General features: G+C 54.6%; 5 protein-coding genes across 5 annotated transcripts; all 5 read left to right on the top strand.

The window, feature by feature from the left end:
* Window positions 1–923: 923 nt before the first annotated feature.
* Window positions 924–3,182, top strand: LOC118886634 (uncharacterized protein SPEM3-like). The gene has a single exon (XM_036836659.1). It carries the CDS (start codon window positions 1,111–1,113, stop codon window positions 3,121–3,123), a length of 2,013 nt encoding a protein of 670 aa, XP_036692554.1. The 5' UTR covers window positions 924–1,110; the 3' UTR covers window positions 3,124–3,182.
* Window positions 3,183–5,936: 2,754 nt separating this feature from the next.
* On the top strand, window positions 5,937–8,764 carry LOC118886632 (uncharacterized protein SPEM3-like). Its single transcript, XM_036836657.1, is given in 4 exon segments — window positions 5,937–6,110; window positions 6,259–6,316; window positions 6,435–8,533; window positions 8,535–8,764. Coding segments are annotated over 4 exon segments (2,415 nt in total). The 5' UTR covers window positions 5,937–5,972; the 3' UTR covers window positions 8,655–8,764.
* An 852-nt stretch (window positions 8,765–9,616) lies between these two features.
* Window positions 9,617–11,161, top strand: LOC118887378 (uncharacterized protein SPEM3-like). Its single transcript, XM_036838174.1, has 3 exons — window positions 9,617–9,774; window positions 9,821–9,960; window positions 10,079–11,161. The coding sequence occupies exons 1-3, from the start codon at window positions 9,617–9,619 to the stop codon at window positions 10,948–10,950; spliced, it is 1,170 nt and encodes a 389-aa protein (XP_036694069.1). The 3' UTR covers window positions 10,951–11,161.
* A 3,381-nt stretch (window positions 11,162–14,542) lies between these two features.
* On the top strand, window positions 14,543–16,089 carry LOC118887377 (uncharacterized protein SPEM3-like). The gene is made up of 3 exons (XM_036838173.1): window positions 14,543–14,700; window positions 14,747–14,886; window positions 15,005–16,089. Exons 1-3 carry the CDS (start codon window positions 14,543–14,545, stop codon window positions 15,874–15,876), a joined length of 1,170 nt encoding a protein of 389 aa, XP_036694068.1. The 3' UTR covers window positions 15,877–16,089.
* A 28-nt stretch (window positions 16,090–16,117) lies between these two features.
* LOC118886633 (uncharacterized protein SPEM3-like) lies at window positions 16,118–18,616 on the top strand. Its single transcript, XM_036836658.1, is given in 2 exon segments — window positions 16,118–18,385; window positions 18,387–18,616. Coding segments are annotated over 2 exon segments (2,115 nt in total). The 5' UTR covers window positions 16,118–16,390; the 3' UTR covers window positions 18,507–18,616.
* The last annotated feature ends 97 nt before the right edge of the window (window positions 18,617–18,713 follow it).

The following is an 18,713-nucleotide window of genomic DNA, read 5'->3' as shown; positions in this document are numbered from 1 at the left end:
CCCTGCATAACACTAGACAAAATACAGGGGAGGGGAGGAGGGACAGGGAGTTGAAGCCCGTGGGAGGCCAGGAGTGGAACAAGAAAGGGTGTTGGTGTCTCTTATGGCCATCACACATTTTGTGCCTCAGTTTCCTTTCAGTTTGGAGAAAAGGCTTCATCTGGGAGATGAAGATCTTGTGCCCAGCAGGCTGTGTTAATGTTTCTGCCTGGAGGTCAGAGCAAAGTCAGCTTGAGCCTAGTGGCTGCAGCAATTACAATGAAGTACCTAGGGTCAACAGGCTCTCACACCTACTCAACTGCTGGAAGTTGTTGTCCTAAGAGGGAGAATAGGGCTACAACTTGTAGGGATCCCTGTGGGACAAGGTTAGCATGTCCCTGTCCAGCCAGACCCACCAGCCACGCCAATAATTGCACCTGGCATCCCACTGTGGAGCACAGTTCGTTTGTCTTGTTGGTTTATTGGCCTAGAGAGTTGGACACACACACAAATGCGGAGATAAATATTGGTCAGTTTCTCTAAATCTGGGTCCTCACTATGTATAGAGCTAGAGTCTGTAGAATTCTAAATCTTGCGTGCTGTGGCACAGAACCAGTGGCCTTTCCACTCCACCGTCACCCTTCTTCCCAGGGAACATGGGGAAAGAGGGCACAAACTGACAAGACTTGATAATTTTCAAAAGACCAAATTGCAAAATCCCAAATTTCCAACATGTGAAATTCACAGTATTCAAGTTCCCCAACTCAGATACATGTATTTTAATCGCCATTTCGCCACAATCTCCTTTGTTGCCCAGAACCACCAAATTCTGGAAACTATTTTCCTAAATCATATTTTCAAAAAAATAAATGTCTACAGTCTCAGTTCTCCCAAAATGTCCATGGTTTTAGAATTTTGACCTGTCCTGAAGTTCAAATTCCCTGGTCCATCCTCAACCCCTTCCATCTCTGTGCCTTTTTGCCTCAGAGGAGTGCAGGTTAAGGCTATAGGGGCACTGTTAACGCATCTGCCCCCTGCCTCCAAGGCCTTCCTCAGTCTCTCTTATGGTTCCGCTGTGTGTATATATATATATATATATATTTTATATATATAATTTGTGTGTAGATATATATGTATTCTTTATTATGTACTTTTTTCCGCAGTTTTTCTAAAGTGCCAGAAACAAGATTTGTGGGAATTCTTTTAGTGATTTTTTTTTTTTTTTTTTTTTTTTTTTTTGCAGATCTTCTCTGGCCAGGGCTCGAACCCGCGTCTCCTGCATTGGCAGGCAGATTCTCAACCACTGCGCCACCAGGGAAGCCCTCTCCCAGATCCTTTGTCCTTCATCAACACAGCAACCACCAGAAGCCCTCCACCTTAATACAACCCCCCACCTTTCCCCCAACCTCCAAGTCTCCTCCGTCTGTCCTCTCTTCCCAGGGCCCCATCCCTCCCCAGTTATCCACTACTTCCCAAACCCCAAACCAGCCCCAACCCCCTGAACTTCGTGAGAGTCTAGGCCTCAACCAAGGCTCTGTCCTCGAAAGGACCCCAGGCCCTTCAAAAGACTGTAGAGTTTCCAGAAACCCAGGCCTTACCCCAAATCCAGGCCTCCACAAGAACCCAGGCCTTACCCGAGACCCAGGCCTCCACAAGAACCCAGGCCTTACCCGAGACCCAGGTCTCCACAAGAACCCAGGCCTTACCCGAGAGCCAGGCCTCCCCAAGAACCCAAGCCTTGCTCAAGATCCAGGCCTCCACAAGCTTCCAGGCCTTACCCAAGACCCTTATCTCTGCAAGAATCGAAGACTTTCCCAAGACTCTGACCTTCAGAAGAATCCAGTCATTACCCAAGGTTCTGGCTCCCAGAAGAGCTTAGGTTCTACTCGAGATGGACGTTTCTTTAAAAGCCCATATCTCCCCCAACCCTCTGGTCTCCACAAGAACCCACCATTTCTCCAAACTTCTGACATTCAGAGGAGCTCAGGCTTTATGCATGATTCTGGAGTCTATAGGAATCTAGAACGAAACCAAGAGACTGTACTCTATAAAAGTCAAGAACTCTCCCAAAAAACTGACCTCCATAATAGCCCACAGCCTTCTCAAGATTCTGGATGTTACAAGAGTACAGGTAGTGCCCAAGATCCAGGAGTCTCTAGGAGTGCAGACTTTACCCAAGATTCTGGGCCACAGAAGAGTCCATACCTTGCCCAAGACTCTGGAATCAACAAGAGCTCAGGCCTTTGCCAGGAATCGGGTCTCCATAAGAGCCCAGGCCTTGTGCAAGACCCTCGCCTCCATAAGGGCTCAAGCCTTACCCGAGACTCAGGAGACTACAAGAATCCAGGTCTTACCCAAGATTCTGGAGTCCGCAGGAGCCAAGGCCTTACGCAAGATTCTGACCTTCATAAGAATCCAGGCCTTACCCAAGCCACTGAAGTCAAAAGGAGATGTGGCCTTACCCAAGATGCTGGAATTTACAGGAGCTCAAAACATGCCCACGACCCTAACTTCCACAATTACTCAGGAATTAATCGAGATCCTGGCCCCCATAAGGGTCCAGCCCTTACTCAAAACTCTGGCTCATTCAACAGATCAGGCTTCCATGACAACTCATGCCTTATCCCAAATCCTGGCCTCCACAAGAACCCTCTAGGAACTGACTCTGTCCAAGCTTTGGACCCACATCAGACCCGAAAGTCATTTATATCTGAGGCAGTTCCTCGAAAGGAGGATGCAGGGCAGCACATACCATGGACTTCTGTCCCACCCAGTCAGAACTCCTGCTCTCCCAAGGCTCAGGTGACCTACAATGACCTGCAAATCTTCTCAGAGGTACCTGTGCTGATTGAGCTGCAATCATCCTCCCGGCGAGCAGGCAGCCAAGATTGGGTGTACCACCCCATGGATACAGTTCCTCCAGCCTGCCAGAACTATCGCCAGATGTCTACACCTCCCAAGACCAGCTGGAAGCCCTACCGTCCTGGGTCAGGCACCCGGCTAGGGCATGGGGTCTTTGACGCCCGCCAGAGACAGTTCAGAGCGGCTAGGGACAAGTGCGAAGCTCTGTCTCCCAGGCGCCTTCACCGAGAGACATCCAACAACTCACCGGAGACCATCAAGGAGTGGGGTATCATTGTGTGATGAGAAACTTAGAGAAAGAGGGGACAGATATGCATGAGGGATAAAGAGACAAGAGAAGTGTTCTGTGGTTGTTTGAGGACATCCACCCCAGCCCCATCCCACAGGGCCTGATGAGGACCTAAACTATCCCTGCTTTCCCTCCATCGCTGTCTAGCTAAATCCGCTATCCCCAAGGCCCTAGAGCTGCATTGTCAATTACAGTAGCCACTAGCCAAATATGCCTATTAGAATATAAATTAGTTAAAATTAAGGAAAAGTAATTCTGTTAAAAATTAAGTTAAAAAGTTAAAAATTCTCTTCCTCAGGAAACAAAATTTCCCTGGCGTCCAATTCTGTTCCCTGGTGGTCCAGTTATTGGGACTTGGCGCTTTCACTGCTGTGACCAGGGAACTGGTAAGGGCAGTGTCAAGGAACTCAGACCCTGCAAGCTTCATGGCTTGGCCAAAAAAGAAAAAAATTCTGTTCCTCAGTGTCATGATCTTCTAAGTGCTCAGTAGTCACATGGAGCTAGCGGATACTGTATTGGACGGCACAGATTTAGAACGTTTCCATCATCATGGAAAATGCTATTGGAGAGCAGTGCTTTAGAGTTTAGAGCAATTTTCCTTTCCCTCTCACCCACTCCCGCATCTTAAAGCTCCCCCAGAGCCCAGAGAACTTAGTTCTTTTTAGGGTGGCTCAGAAGCCACCCTCTGGGAAGGAGGTAAGATGTAGGCATGGACACCCAACGCCTGATTTCCCCAGACTGTGAGAAAGAGCCCAGGCTTCAGTTTTCCTGATCTGGTCTCTTGGGTCACGACCAGAGGTATGCAAACTTGCCTCCCCCGTTCTGGGCTGTGTTTGGGGCTCGTGGTTACTGAGGGAGAAGACCTCTCTTGGTCAGTGACTAGGAAACCTTGTGTTTTAGGCTCCCCAAATTGAGCCTTGGATTCTGACGGTCCCCTCCTTCATAGGCCTCTAATTTTCTCGAGGTGTCTCCACTTAATTTTCTTGCCCATGGACTTAGGCCTAGTTCACTGTGGAGACAGACCCCTGGGAAAAAGGAATGTAAGAATTCCTGGTCCAGCATGCATTGGTCTAATCTGTGAGCGTGTCTCTGGTGTCCTATCTTTCTGTCCTATTATTCTGGCTCCTAGTTTCAGCCTGGACTTAAGCTGTGTCCATGATAGCACTGGCCGCTGAAAGCAATTTCCTTCCCCTCATAAGTTTTCATTGCCCTGCCCTAGCCCAGCTGGAGTTTCCTCTGGACTTGATTTTCAGTCCTGATAACTCTTCTGTATACACACATAAGCTGCGAGATTGCAAAGTGTTTTCCCTGCCACCGCTTGTGTGTCTGAGGTGGGCAACACTAATATGTCCCTTCCCTGAGTCAGATGTCCATCCCTGGGTCACTACAGGCACACTATCGGTGTGTTCTTGTCTAACATTACCACCACCGATCCCAAGGAGATACGTCCCAGCGGGAGAGCCCATTTCCAACACCTCTCTGGCTCAGCTCTGACCTTGGACAAGTCATGTGCAACCTTTCCAGGCTTGCAGTCTCACCTCTAAAATGAAGTTATAATTGCATGCAAGAACCCTTCTAGATTTAAATGACCAGGGCTCCTCTACTCCCATGTGAGATGTGGAGTCCCCTATTTCTCCGCATGCCCTAGTGTATGTCCCTCATTATTGTTTGCTATTCAGATCCATCCTATTAGGCCTCTGTTCTAACCCCAAGGAGTTCGGCGCCGGGCGGCTGAATGGGCCGAGATGCTGCCCGTGCGGCGCCCTCTGACCACCTCCGCCTCCCTCACGGTGCTGGCCGAGGCCTCGTACCGGCGGGCCCCGGCTCCCAGCTCAGCCCTGCTCGTCCGCTCCTCCCAGCCCCTGCCCGACGTCCAGGCTACCGAGCACCTTCCGCCCCGGCCCACCTTCATGCCACTCAGCCGGGACCCGGGGGGCAATGCCAACTACCAGGTGTATGACAGCCTGGAGCTGAAGCGGCAAGTGGAGGAGAGCCGAGCGCGGGCCAACTCGCTGCCGCCTTCCACCTCGGCCTCGAGGCCCCCTCTGCACGGGCGCCAGACTGGGAAAAATGAACTGACCAGCAGCAAACGGGGGCGGGGGCGGGGGGCGGCAGGGCATGGAGAGAGGAATAAAGAGCGCCAGAGTCCAGGAAACATTGGTGGTCTGTGGCTTGGAAGCGCCACTCCTTCTGCCAGCCTGGGTCCCTGCCCTTGGCTTCCTGCAATAAGAAGCCAGTGTCCTCTTCTTGGCCTGAGGGTCCCGTTGGTTTAGTGGCCACAGTCCTGCCAGCAAGCCCCTCCTGGTCCTATACCATGCACTAAGGAGATCTGCAGCTGCAGACTCCAAACCACTGGTCTCTGGGCACCTCCTCTGTGTCTCAGCTGTCCCTGTCCCCAAAGAGCCTCATACAAGAAGCTGCTTCCAAACTGGGAGGTTCCACATCTGGGCAGGTCCAGCTCCACGCCCAGCGAAGGGCATGAAGAAGGCTAAGCTCTGGACTCCAGCCAGGCCTTCCCCAGGGCTCTGAGGCCAAGGTCTTCCTAGTCTCAGGAGCGGCCAGGAGATGGAATGTGTCATTTGAACAAGTGAGCCAGAGGGTGGTGAGTGAATGATTGACCGCTCGAGGGGAGGTGGGCCGGCCTCCGGGCCCTGTTTGACTGTCCAGGCTCAGCTTACCTGACCCTGGTTACCCGCGCATGCCACCCTGGGCCCTCCTTTTCCTCCCCCTCCCTCATTGTGACCCCACCACCTGCCCCATTATGACCCAGTCCTTCTCCCCCTCTGGCTCCCAGTGAGTATGTGGAGGCCAGGGGGCCCAGGCAGTCCTGGGACCCGCGGCCATGGGTGAGCAAACCCACTACCGAGCCCAGCTGTGCTCTGGCACCAACCCCAGGAAATGCCAGGAACTAGGAGACTCAATTCTTCTGATCCTGGGCAGCTTCATCTTGCTCAACGTGGGGATCAACGTGGTGACTCTGGTCAGGGCAGGATCTGGGCAGCGGGGTTGGGGGAGCCCTGGGGTCTTGAAGGGGCTGAGGTGGGAGGGCTGCTGGGGTGTGGCCGGACAAGGGTTGGATTTCAGGGCTCACCCTGCTCCCGGCCTCCCCCCTCCCCTGCTTCCCTCAGCTCTGGAGGCATCTGAAGAGCTCCTTGCGGACACTCTTCCGTCACGTTTTCCCCAAAGGTGAGTGGGCGCCAGCGTGGGCTCAGGGGATGTGGGCCTGTCCCCTTTCTTCTATCCCTGCCTCGATTCTCAGCCCCTCAGGAACCCAGGCCCTGTCCCATCTCGCCTTTCCCCGCAGACAAGCAAGCCAGCTGTGTAGGCAGCCATCGCATGTGCATGCGCTGCTCCGTGGATCCCAAGAACCTGTGCTCAACAGTTTCTTCCCGCTTCCGCCATCGCCCAAGCTTCCTGCTCGGGCACCCAAACCACCTTGACTCGTGGATACCCGACACAAAACATGAGAAGGCTTCTGGGTGCTGCTGGATGCCGCCTCAGTGTGGACGGGCTGGGGCTCCCATGGAGGCTCCACGGGGACTGTGGAAGGAGAGGGTAGTGGGAGCTGGCGAGGCCCCTCTGGTCACAGCCTTAAAGTCCCGAGCCACCTTTTACTCCAGGCAAGAGACATCTTCCAAGCTCCGCAGGATGAGCAAGGTGGACGTGCTTCCACTCCGCCTGGCCCAAGAGAGCAAGATGAAGAACCCAGACTATGACCCAGCCCAGGCCGCAGCCCGGGCCCAGACCCGCCCCCCAGTTCAGCCCCCTGTGCATGCTCCTGCCAAGGCCCAGACCTTCTCCTCAGCCCACCCCCCTGAGCATACCTCAGCCCATACCCCAGCCCAGGCCCAAGCCCAGGCCCCCTCAAATGCCTCAGCCCAGTCCCTGGGCCACACTTCTGTCTGCACCCTGACCCATGCTCATCTGACCTATACCCATGCCAACACTCTGGTCCCTCCCCCACCTTCGGCCCCAGTCCCTCCCCCAACTTCTGCCCCTGCTACTACTCCTGCCCTAGCCCCTACACCAGCCCCTGTCCCGGTCTCTGCCACAACCTCTGTCCCAGTGCTGGTCATGGCCCTGACGACCACTCCAGTCCCTTCCACCACCCCTACCCCCATCCTAGCTTCTATTCCCTCTACCTTGTCTGCCTTCAGCCAAGGCCTCTCCTCCGGCCAGGTGGTCTACGATGCCCGCAGGGTAAAGCAGAACGTGGTCCATGTGTGTCCCCCTCAGAACTCGGGGTACTCCAGAAAGGACTTGGGTACCGTCTCCAGGCCCCAAGAGGGGCATGGTCTGGTGAGCTCTGGTACAGCTGAGCAAACACTGAAGCAATGTAGTGGGGACAGTGCCAAGCCCTCCACAGGATCCATACTGGGTTACCTGGAGTTGGGGAATATGGAATGGAAGATCTCAAATGATGCCAAAGACAAATTTGTGCAGTCCAAGACCTTCCCTTACTGCAGCTTCCATCCTTGCAGTTCTGAGAAGAGAAACACGGACCCCCAAGCTCCAGTCTACCCCCAATTCCTGGTGTACTCCAAGGATGCTGCACCTTCTCAACCTTGCTTCCATTCTCCAACCAGTGCCCAGAGCTCACCATGCGCCATGCCTCCACCATGCACTCTTTCTCTGCCTCTTGTTTCTCCCAGATCCTTTGTCCTTCATCAACACAGCAACCACCAGAAGCCCTCCGCCTTAATACAACCCCCCACCTTTCCCCCAACCTCCAAGTCTCCTCCGTCTGTCCTCTCTTCCCAGGGCCCCATCCCTCCCCAGTTATCCACGACGTCCCAAACCCCAAACCAGCCCAAACCCCCTGAACTTCGTGAGAGTCTAGGCCTCAACCAAGGCTCTGTCCTCCAAAGGGCCCCAGGCCCTGCAAAAGGCTGTAGCGTTCCCAGAAACCCAGGCCTTACCCCAAATCCAGGCCTCCACAAGAACCCTCTAGGAACTGACTCTGTCCAAGCTTTGGGCCCACATCAGACCCGAAAGTTATTTACATCTGAGGCAGTTCCTCGAAAGGAGGATGCAGGGCAGCACAGACCATGGACTTCTGTCCCACCCAGTCAGAACTCCTGCTCTCCCAAGGCTCAGGTGACCTACAATGACCTGCAAACCTTCTCAGAGGTACCTGTGCTGATTGAGCTGCAATCATCCTCCCGGCGAGCAGGCAGCCAAGACTGGGTGTACCACCCCATGGATACAGTTCCTCCAGCCTGCCAGAACTATCGCCAGATGTCTACGCCTCCCAAGACCAGCTGGAAGCCCTACTGTCCTGGGTCAGGCAGCCGGCTAGGGCATGTGGTCTTTGACGCCCGCCAGAGACAGTTCAGAGCGGGCAGGGACAAATGCGAAGCTCTGTCTCCCAGGCGCCTTCACCGAGAGACATCCAACAACTCACCGGAGACCATCAAGGAGTGGGGATATCAGGGGACAGATATGCATGAGGAATAAAGAGACAAGCGAAGTGTCCTGTGGTTGTGTGAGGACATCCACCCCAGCCCCATCCCACAGGGCCTGATGAGGACCTAAACTATCCCTGCTTTCCCTCCATCGCTGTCTAGCTAAATCCGTTCTCCCCAAGGCCCTAGAGCTGCATTGTCAATTACAGTAGCCACTAGCCAAATATGCCTATTACAATATAAATTAGTTAAAATTAAGGAAAAGTAATTCTGTTAAAAATTAAGTTAAAAAGTTAAAAATTCTCTTCCTCAGTAAACAGAATTTCCCTGGCGTCCAATTCTGTTCCCTGGTGGTCCAGTTGTTGGGACTTGGCGCTTTCACTGCTGTGGCCGGGGTTCAATCCCTGGTCGGGGAACTCAGACCCTGCAAGCTTCATGGCTTGGCCAAAAAAGAAAAAAATTCTGTTCCTCAGTGTCATGATCTTCTAAGTGCTCAGTAGTCACATGGAGCTAGCGGATACTGTATTGGACGGCACAGATTTAGAACGTTTCCATCATCATGGAAAATGCTATTGGAGAGCAGTGCTTCAGAGTTTAGAGCAATTTTCCTTTCTCTGTCACCCACCCCCAGCATCTTAAAGCTCCCCCAGAGCCCAGAGAACTTAGTTCTTTTTAGGGTAGCTCAGAAGCCACCCTCTGGGGGGGAGGTAAGATGTAGGCATGGACACCCAACGCCTGATTTCCCCAGACTGTGAGAAAGAGCCCAGGCTTCAGTTTTCCTGATCTGGTCTCTTGGGTCACGACCAGAGGTATGGAAACTTGCCTCCCCCGTTCTGGGCTGTGTTTGGGGCTCTTGGTTACTGAGGGAGAAGACCTCTCTTGGTCAGTGACTAGGAAACCTTGTGTTTTAGGCTCCCCAAATTGAGCCTTGGATTCTGACGGTGCCCTCCTTCATAGGCCTCTAATTTTCTCGAGGTGTCTCCACTTAATTTTCTTGCCCATGGACTTAGGCCTAGTTCACTGTGGAGACAGACCCCTGGGAAAGAGACCCCTGGGAAAGAGACCCCTGGGACCCCCGGCCATGGGCGAGCAAACCCACTACGGAGCCCAGCCGCGCTCTGGCAACAACCCCAGGAAATGCCAGGACCTAGGAGACTCAATTCTTCTGATCCTGGGCAGCTTCATCTTGCTCAACATGGGGATCAACGTGGTGACCCTGGTCAGGGCAGGATCTGGGCAGTGGGGTTGGGGGAGCCCTGGGGTCTTGAAGGGGCTGAGGGTGGAGGGCTGCTGGGGTGTGGCCGGACAAGGGTTGGATTTCAGGGCTCACCCTGCTCCCGGCCTCCCCCCTCCCCTGCTTCCCTCAGCTCTGGAGGCATCTGAAGAGCTCCTTGCGGACACTCTTCCGTCACGTTTTCCCCAAAGGTGAGTGGGCGCCAGCGTGGGCTCAGGGGATGTGGGCCTGTCCCCTTTCTTCTATCCCTGCCTCGATTCTCAGCCCCTCAGGAACCCAGGCCCTGTCCCATCTCGCCTTTCCCCGCAGACAAGCAAGCCAGCTATGTAGGCAGCCATCGCATGTGCATGCGCTGCTCCGTGGATCCCAAGAACCTGTGCTCAAGAGTTTCTTCCCGCTTCCGCCATCGCCCAAGCTTCCTGCTCGGGCACCCAAACCATCCTGACTCCTGTATACCAGACAAAAAAGATGAGAAGGCTTCTGGGTGCTGCTGGATGCCGCCTCAGTGTGGACGGGCTGGGGCTCCCATGGAGGCTCCACGGGGACTGTGGAAGGAGGGGGTAGTGGGAGATGGCGAGGCCCCTCCGGTCACAGCCTTAAACTCCCGAGCCACCTTTTACTCCAGGCAAGAGACATCTTCCAAGCTCCGCAGGATGAGCAAGGTGGACGTGCTTCCACTCCGCCTGGCCCAAGAGAGCAAGATGAAGAACCCAGACTATGACCCAGCCCAGGCCGCAGCCCGGGCCCAGACCCGCCCCCCAGTTCAGCCCCCTGCGCATGCTCCTGCCAAGGCCCAGACCTTCTCCTCAGCCCACCCCCCTGAGCACACCCCCCCCCAGGCCGAGAGCTGCTCCCGAGGCCACGCCCATGAGCACACTTCCGCCCAGGCCCAGGCCTTCTCCCCAGTGGACCCCACTGGGCGCACACCTGCCAAGGCCCAGACCTTCTCCTCAACCCACCCCTCTGAGCACGCCCCACCTCAGGCCCAGACTTGCTCCACGTTCCACCCCCCTGAGCACACCCCCCCCCAGGCCCAGACCCCCTCCCCAACCCTCACCCCTGAGCGCAGCCCTGCCCAGGTCCATGGCCCTGAGCATACCTCAGCCCATACCCCAGCCCAGCCCCACGCCCAGGCCCCCTCAAATGCCTCAGCCCAGTCCCTGGGCCACACTTCTGTCTGAACCCTGACCCATGCTCATCTGACCTATACCCATGCCAACACTCTGGTCCCTCCCCCAACTTCGGCCCCAGTCCCTCCCCCAACTTCTGCCCCTGCTACTACTCCTGCCCTAGCCCCTACACCAGCCCCTGTCCCGATCTCTGCCACAACCTCTGTCCCAGTGCTGGCCATGGCCCTGACGACCACTCCGGTCCCTTCCACCACCCCTACCCCCATCGTAGCTTCTATTCCCTCTACCTTGTCTGCCTTCAGCCAAGGCCTCTCCTCCGGCCAGGTGGTCTACGATGCCCGCAGGGTAAAGCAGAACGTAGTCCATGTGTGTCCCCCTCAGAACTCTGGGTACTCCAGAAAGGACTTGGGTACCGTCTCCAGGCCCCAAGAGGGGCATGGTCTGGTGAGCTCTGGTACAGATGAGCAAACACTGAAGCAATGCTGAGCAAACACTGAAGCAATGTAGTGGGGACAGTGCCAAGCCCTCCACAGGATCCATACTGGGTTACCTGGAGTTGGGGAATATGGAATGGAAGATCTCAAATGATGCCAAAGACAAATTTCTGCAGTCCAAGACCTTCCCTTACTGCAGCTTCCATCCTTGCAGTTCTGAGAAGAGAAACACGGACCCCCAGGCTCCAGTCTACCCCCAATTCCTGGTGTACTCCAAGGATGCTGCACCTTCTCAACCTTGCTTCCATTCTCCAACCAGTGCCCAGAGCTCACCATGCGCCATGCCTCCACCATGCACTCTTTCTCTGCCTCTTGTTTCTCCCAGATCCTTTGTCCTTCATCAACACAGCAACCACCAGAAGCCCTCCACCTTAATACAACCCCCCACCTTTCCCCCAACCTCCAAGTCTCCTCCGTCAGTCCTCTCTTCCCAGGGCCCCATCCCTCCCCAGTTATCCACTACTTCCCAAACCCCAAACCAGCCCCAACCCCCTGAACTTCGTGAGAGTCTAGGCCTCAACCAAGGCTCTGTCCTCCAAAGGACCCCAGGCCCTTCAAAAGACTGTAGAGTCTTTTGGAATCCAGGCCTTACCCCAAATCCAGGCCTCCACAAGAACCCAGGCCTTACCCGAGACCCAGGTCTCCACAGGAACCCAGGCCTTACCCGAGAGCCAGGCCTCCCAAAGAACCCAGGCCTTGCTCAAGATCCAGGCCTCCACAAGCTTCCAGGCCTTACCCAAGACCCTTATCTCTGCAAGAATCCAAGCCTTTCCCAAGACTCTGACCTTCAGAAGAATCCAGTCATTACCCAAGGTTCTGGCTCCCAGAAGAGCTTAGGTTCTACTCGAGATGGACGTTTCTTTAAAAGCCCATATCTCCCCCAACCCTCTGGTCTCCACAAGAACCCACCATTTCTCCAAACTTCTGACATTCAGAGGAGCTCAGGCTTTATGCATGATTCTGGAGTCTATAGGAATCTAGAACAAAACCAAGAGACTGTACTCTATAAAAGTCAAGAGCTCTCCCAAAGAACTGACCTCCATAATAGCCCACACCCTTGTCAAGATTCTGGATGTTACAAGAGTACAGGTAGTGCCCAAGATCCAGGAGTCTCTAGGAGTCCAGACTTTACCCAAGATTCTGGGCCACAGAAGAGTCCATACCTTGCCCAAGACTCTGGAGTCAACAAGAGCTCAGGCCTTTGCCAGGAATCTGGTCTCCATAAGAGCTCAGGCCTTGTGCAAACCCCTCGCCTCCATAAGGGCTCAAGCCTTACCCGAGACTCAGGAGACTACAAGAATCCAGGTCTTACCCAAGATTCTGGAGTCTGCAGGAGCCAAGGCCTTACACAAGATTCTGACCTCCATAAGAATCCAGGCCTTACCCAAGCCACTGAAGTCAAAAGGAGATGTGGCCTTACCCAAGAGGCTGGAATTTACAGGAGCTCAGAACATACCCACGACCCTAACTTCCACAAGTACTCAGGAATTAATCGAGATCCTGGCCCCCATAAGGGTCCAGCCCTTACTCAAGACTCTGGCTCATCCAAGAGATCAGGCCTCCATAACAACTCATGCCTTATCCCAAATCCTGGCCTCCACAAGAACCCTCTAGGAACTGACTCTGTCCAAGTTTTGGGCCCACATCAGACCTGAAACTCATTTATATCTGAGGCAGTTCCTCGAAAGGAGGATGCAGGGCAGCACATACCATGGACTTCTGTCCCACCCAGTCAGAACTCCTGCTCTCCCAAGGCTCAAGTGACCTACAATGACCTGCAAACCTTCTCAGAGGTACCTGTACTGATTGAGCTGCAATCATCCTCCCGGCGAGCAGGCAGCCAAGACTGGGTGTACCACCCCATGGATACAGTTCCTCCAGCCTGCCAGAACTATCGCCAGATGTCTACGCCTCCCAAGACCAGCTGGAAGCCCTACTGTCCTGGGTCAGGCAGCCGGCTAGGGCATGTGGTCTTTGACGCCCGCCAGAGACAGTTCAGAGCGGGCAGGGACAAATGCGAAGCTCTGTCTCCCAGGCGCCTTCACCGAGAGACATCCAACAACTCACCGGAGACCATCAAGGAGTGGGGATATCAGGGGACAGATATGCATGAGGAATAAAGAGACAAGCGAAGTGTCCTGTGGTTGTGTGAGGACATCCACCCCAGCCCCATCCCACAGGGCCTGATGAGGACCTAAACTATCCCTGCTTTCCCTCCATCGCTGTCTAGCTAAATCCGTTCTCCCCAAGGCCCTAGAGCTGCATTGTCAATTACAGTAGCCACTAGCCAAATATGCCTATTAGAATATAAATTAGTTAAAATTAAGGAAAAGTAATTCTGTTAAAAATTAAGTTAAAAAGTTAAAAATTCTCTTCCTCAGGGAACAGAATTTCCCTGGCGTCCAATTCTGTTCCCTGGTGGTCCAGTTGTTGGGACTTGGCGCTTTCACTGCTGTGGCCGGGGTTCAATCCCTGGTCGGGGAACTCAGACCCTGCAAGCTTCATGGCTTGGCCAAAAAAGAAAAAAATTCTGTTCCTCAGTGTCATGATCTTCTAAGTGCTCAGTAGTCACATGGAGCTAGCGGATACTGTATTGGACGGCACAGATTTAGAACGTTTCCATCATCATGGAAAATGCTATTGGAGAGCAGTGCTTTAGAGTTTAGAGCAATTTTCCTTTCCCTGTCACCCACCCCCAGCATCTTAAAGCTCCCCCAGAGCCCAGAGAACTTAGTTCTTTTTAGGGTAGCTCAGAAGCCACCCTCTGGGGGGGAGGTAAGATGTAGGCATGGACACCCAACGCCTGATTTCCCCAGACTGTGAGAAAGAGCCCAGGCTTCAGTTTTCCTGATCTGGTCTCTTGGGTCACGACCAGAGGTATGGAAACTTGCCTCCCCCGTTCTGGGCTGTGTTTGGGGCTCTTGGTTACTGAGGGAGAAGACCTCTCTTGGTCAGTGACTAGGAAACCTTGTGTTTTAGGCTCCCCAAATTGAGCCTTGGATTCTGACGGTGCCCTCCTTCATAGGCCTCTAATTTTCTCGAGGTGTCTCCACTTAATTTTCTTGCCCATGGACTTAGGCCTAGTTCACTGTGGAGACAGACCCCTGGGAAAGAGACCCCTGGGAAAGAGACCCCTGGGACCCCCGGCCATGGGCGAGCAAACCCACTACGGAGCCCAGCCGCGCTCTGGCAACAACCCCAGGAAATGCCAGGACCTAGGAGACTCAATTCTTCTGATCCTGGGCAGCTTCATCTTGCTCAACATGGGGATCAACGTGGTGACCCTGGTCAGGGCAGGATCTGGGCAGTGGGGTTGGGGGAGCCCTGGGGTCTTGAAGGGGCTGAGGGTGGAGGGCTGCTGGGGTGTGGCCGGACAAGGGTTGGATTTCAGGGCTCACCCTGCTCCCGGCCTCCCCCCTCCCCTGCTTCCCTCAGCTCTGGAGGCATCTGAAGAGCTCCTTGCGGACACTCTTCCGTCACGTTTTCCCCAAAGGTGAGTGGGCGCCAGCGTGGGCTCAGGGGATGTGGGCCTGTCCCCTTTCTTCTATCCCTGCCTCGATTCTCAGCCCCTCAGGAACCCAGGCCCTGTCCCATCTCGCCTTTCCCCGCAGACAAGCAAGCCAGCTATGTAGGCAGCCATCGCATGTGCATGCGCTGCTCCGTGGATCCCAAGAACCTGTGCTCAAGAGTTTCTTCCCGCTTCCGCCATCGCCCAAGCTTCCTGCTCGGGCACCCAAACCATCTTGACTCCTGTATACCAGACAAAAAAGATGAGAAGGCTTCTGGGTGCTGCTGGATGCCGCCTCAGTGTGGACGGGCTGGGGCTCCCATGGAGGCTCCACGGGGACTGTGGAAGGAGGGGGTAGTGGGAGATGGCGAGGCCCCTCCGGTCACAGCCTTAAACTCCCGAGCCACCTTTTACTCCAGGCAAGAGACATCTTCCAAGCTCCGCAGGATGAGCAAGGTGGACGTGCTTCCACTCCGCCTGGCCCAAGAGAGCAAGATGAAGAACCCAGACTATGACCCAGCCCAGGCCGCAGCCCGGGCCCAGACCCGCCCCCCAGTTCAGCCCCCTGCGCATGCTCCTGCCAAGGCCCAGACCTTCTCCTCAGCCCACCCCCCTGAGCACACCCCCCCCCAGGCCGAGAGCTGCTCCCGAGGCCACGCCCATGAGCACACTTCCGCCCAGGCCCAGGCCTTCTCCCCAGTGGACCCCACTGGGCGCACACCTGCCAAGGCCCAGACCTTCTCCTCAACCCACCCCTCTGAGCACGCCCCACCTCAGGCCCAGACTTGCTCCACGTTCCACCCCCCTGAGCACACCCCCCCCCAGGCCCAGACCCCCTCCCCAACCCTCACCCCTGAGCGCAGCCCTGCCCAGGTCCATGGCCCTGAGCATACCTCAGCCCATACCCCAGCCCAGCCCCACGCCCAGGCCCCCTCAAATGCCTCAGCCCAGTCCCTGGGCCACACTTCTGTCTGAACCCTGACCCATGCTCATCTGACCTATACCCATGCCAACACTCTGGTCCCTCCCCCAACTTCGGCCCCAGTCCCTCCCCCAACTTCTGCCCCTGCTACTACTCCTGCCCTAGCCCCTACACCAGCCCCTGTCCCGATCTCTGCCACAACCTCTGTCCCAGTGCTGGCCATGGCCCTGACGACCACTCCGGTCCCTTCCACCACCCCTACCCCCATCGTAGCTTCTATTCCCTCTACCTTGTCTGCCTTCAGCCAAGGCCTCTCCTCCGGCCAGGTGGTCTACGATGCCCGCAGGGTAAAGCAGAACGTAGTCCATGTGTGTCCCCCTCAGAACTCTGGGTACTCCAGAAAGGACTTGGGTACCGTCTCCAGGCCCCAAGAGGGGCATGGTCTGGTGAGCTCTGGTACAGATGAGCAAACACTGAAGCAATGCTGAGCAAACACTGAAGCAATGTAGTGGGGACAGTGCCAAGCCCTCCACAGGATCCATACTGGGTTACCTGGAGTTGGGGAATATGGAATGGAAGATCTCAAATGATGCCAAAGACAAATTTCTGCAGTCCAAGACCTTCCCTTACTGCAGCTTCCATCCTTGCAGTTCTGAGAAGAGAAACACGGACCCCCAGGCTCCAGTCTACCCCCAATTCCTGGTGTACTCCAAGGATGCTGCACCTTCTCAACCTTGCTTCCATTCTCCAACCAGTGCCCAGAGCTCACCATGCGCCATGCCTCCACCATGCACTCTTTCTCTGCCTCTTGTTTCTCCCAGATCCTTTGTCCTTCATCAACACAGCAACCACCAGAAGCCCTCCACCTTAATACAACCCCCCACCTTTCCCCCAACCTCCAAGTCTCCTCCGTCAGTCCTCTCTTCCCAGGGCCCCATCCCTCCCCAGTTATCCACTACTTCCCAAACCCCAAACCAGCCCCAACCCCCTGAACTTCGTGAGAGTCTAGGCCTCAACCAAGGCTCTGTCCTCCAAAGGACCCCAGGCCCTTCAAAAGACTGTAGAGTCTTTTGGAATCCAGGCCTTACCCCAAATCCAGGCCTCCACAAGAACCCAGGCCTTACCCGAGACCCAGGTCTCCACAGGAACCCAGGCCTTACCCGAGAGCCAGGCCTCCCAAAGAACCCAGGCCTTGCTCAAGATCCAGGCCTCCACAAGCTTCCAGGCCTTACCCAAGACCCTTATCTCTGCAAGAATCCAAGCCTTTCCCAAGACTCTGACCTTCAGAAGAATCCAGTCATTACCCAAGGTTCTGGCTCCCAGAAGAGCTTAGGTTCTACTCGAGATGGACGTTTCTTTAAAAGCCCATATCTCCCCCAACCCTCTGGTCTCCACAAGAACCCACCATTTCTCCAAACTTCTGACATTCAGAGGAGCTCAGGCTTTATGCATGATTCTGGAGTCTATAGGAATCTAGAACAAAACCAAGAGACTGTACTCTATAAAAGTCAAGAGCTCTCCCAAAGAACTGACCTCCATAATAGCCCACACCCTTGTCAAGATTCTGGATGTTACAAGAGTACAGGTAGTGCCCAAGATCCAGGAGTCTCTAGGAGTCCAGACTTTACCCAAGATTCTGGGCCACAGAAGAGTCCATACCTTGCCCAAGACTCTGGAGTCAACAAGAGCTCAGGCCTTTGCCAGGAATCTGGTCTCCATAAGAGCTCAGGCCTTGTGCAAACCCCTCGCCTCCATAAGGGCTCAAGCCTTACCCGAGACTCAGGAGACTACAAGAATCCAGGTCTTACCCAAGATTCTGGAGTCTGCAGGAGCCAAGGCCTTACACAAGATTCTGACCTCCATAAGAATCCAGGCCTTACCCAAGCCACTGAAGTCAAAAGGAGATGTGGCCTTACCCAAGAGGCTGGAATTTACAGGAGCTCAGAACATACCCACGACCCTAACTTCCACAAGTACTCAGGAATTAATCGAGATCCTGGCCCCCATAAGGGTCCAGCCCTTACTCAAGACTCTGGCTCATCCAAGAGATCAGGCCTCCATAACAACTCATGCCTTATCCCAAATCCTGGCCTCCACAAGAACCCTCTAGGAACTGACTCTGTCCAAGTTTTGGGCCCACATCAGACCTGAAACTCATTTATATCTGAGGCAGTTCCTCGAAAGGAGGATGCAGGGCAGCACATACCATGGACTTCTGTCCCACCCAGTCAGAACTCCTGCTCTCCCAAGGCTCAAGTGACCTACAATGACCTGCAAACCTTCTCAGAGGTACCTGTACTGATTGAGCTGCAATCATCCTCCCGGCGAGCAGGCAGCCAAGACTGGGTGTACCACCCCATGGATACAGTTCCTCCAGCCTGCCAGAACTATCGCCAGATGTCTACGCCTCCCAAGACCAGCTGGAAGCCCTACTGTCCTGGGTCAGGCACCCGGCTAGGGCATGGGGTCTTTGACGCCCGCCAGAGACAGTTCAGAGCGGCTAGGGACAAGTGCGAAGCTCTGTCTCCCAGGTGCCTTCACTGAGAGACATCCAACAACTCACCGGAGACCATCAAGGAGTGGGGATATCAGGGGACAGATATGCATGAGGAATAAAGAGACAAGCGAAGTGTCCTGTGGTTGTGTGAGGACATCCACCCCAGCCCCATCCCACAGGGCCTGATGAGGACCTAAACTATCCCTGCTTTCCCTCCATCGCTGTCTAGCTAAATCCGTTCTCCCCAAGGCCCTAGAGCTGCATTGTCAATTACAGTAGCCACTAGCCAAATATGCCTATTACAATATAAATTAGTTAAAATTAAGGAAAAGTAATTCTGTTAAAAATTAAGTTAAAAAGTTAAAAATTCTCTTCCTCAGTAAACAGAATTTC

This window comes from Balaenoptera musculus, chromosome 20 (genome assembly GCF_009873245.2).
Source record: "Balaenoptera musculus isolate JJ_BM4_2016_0621 chromosome 20, mBalMus1.pri.v3, whole genome shotgun sequence".
Taxonomy (NCBI): Eukaryota; Metazoa; Chordata; class Mammalia; order Artiodactyla; family Balaenopteridae; genus Balaenoptera; species Balaenoptera musculus.
The sequence above is the reverse complement of the archived record's forward strand: the minus strand, read 5'-3'. Positions and strand labels throughout refer to the sequence as shown.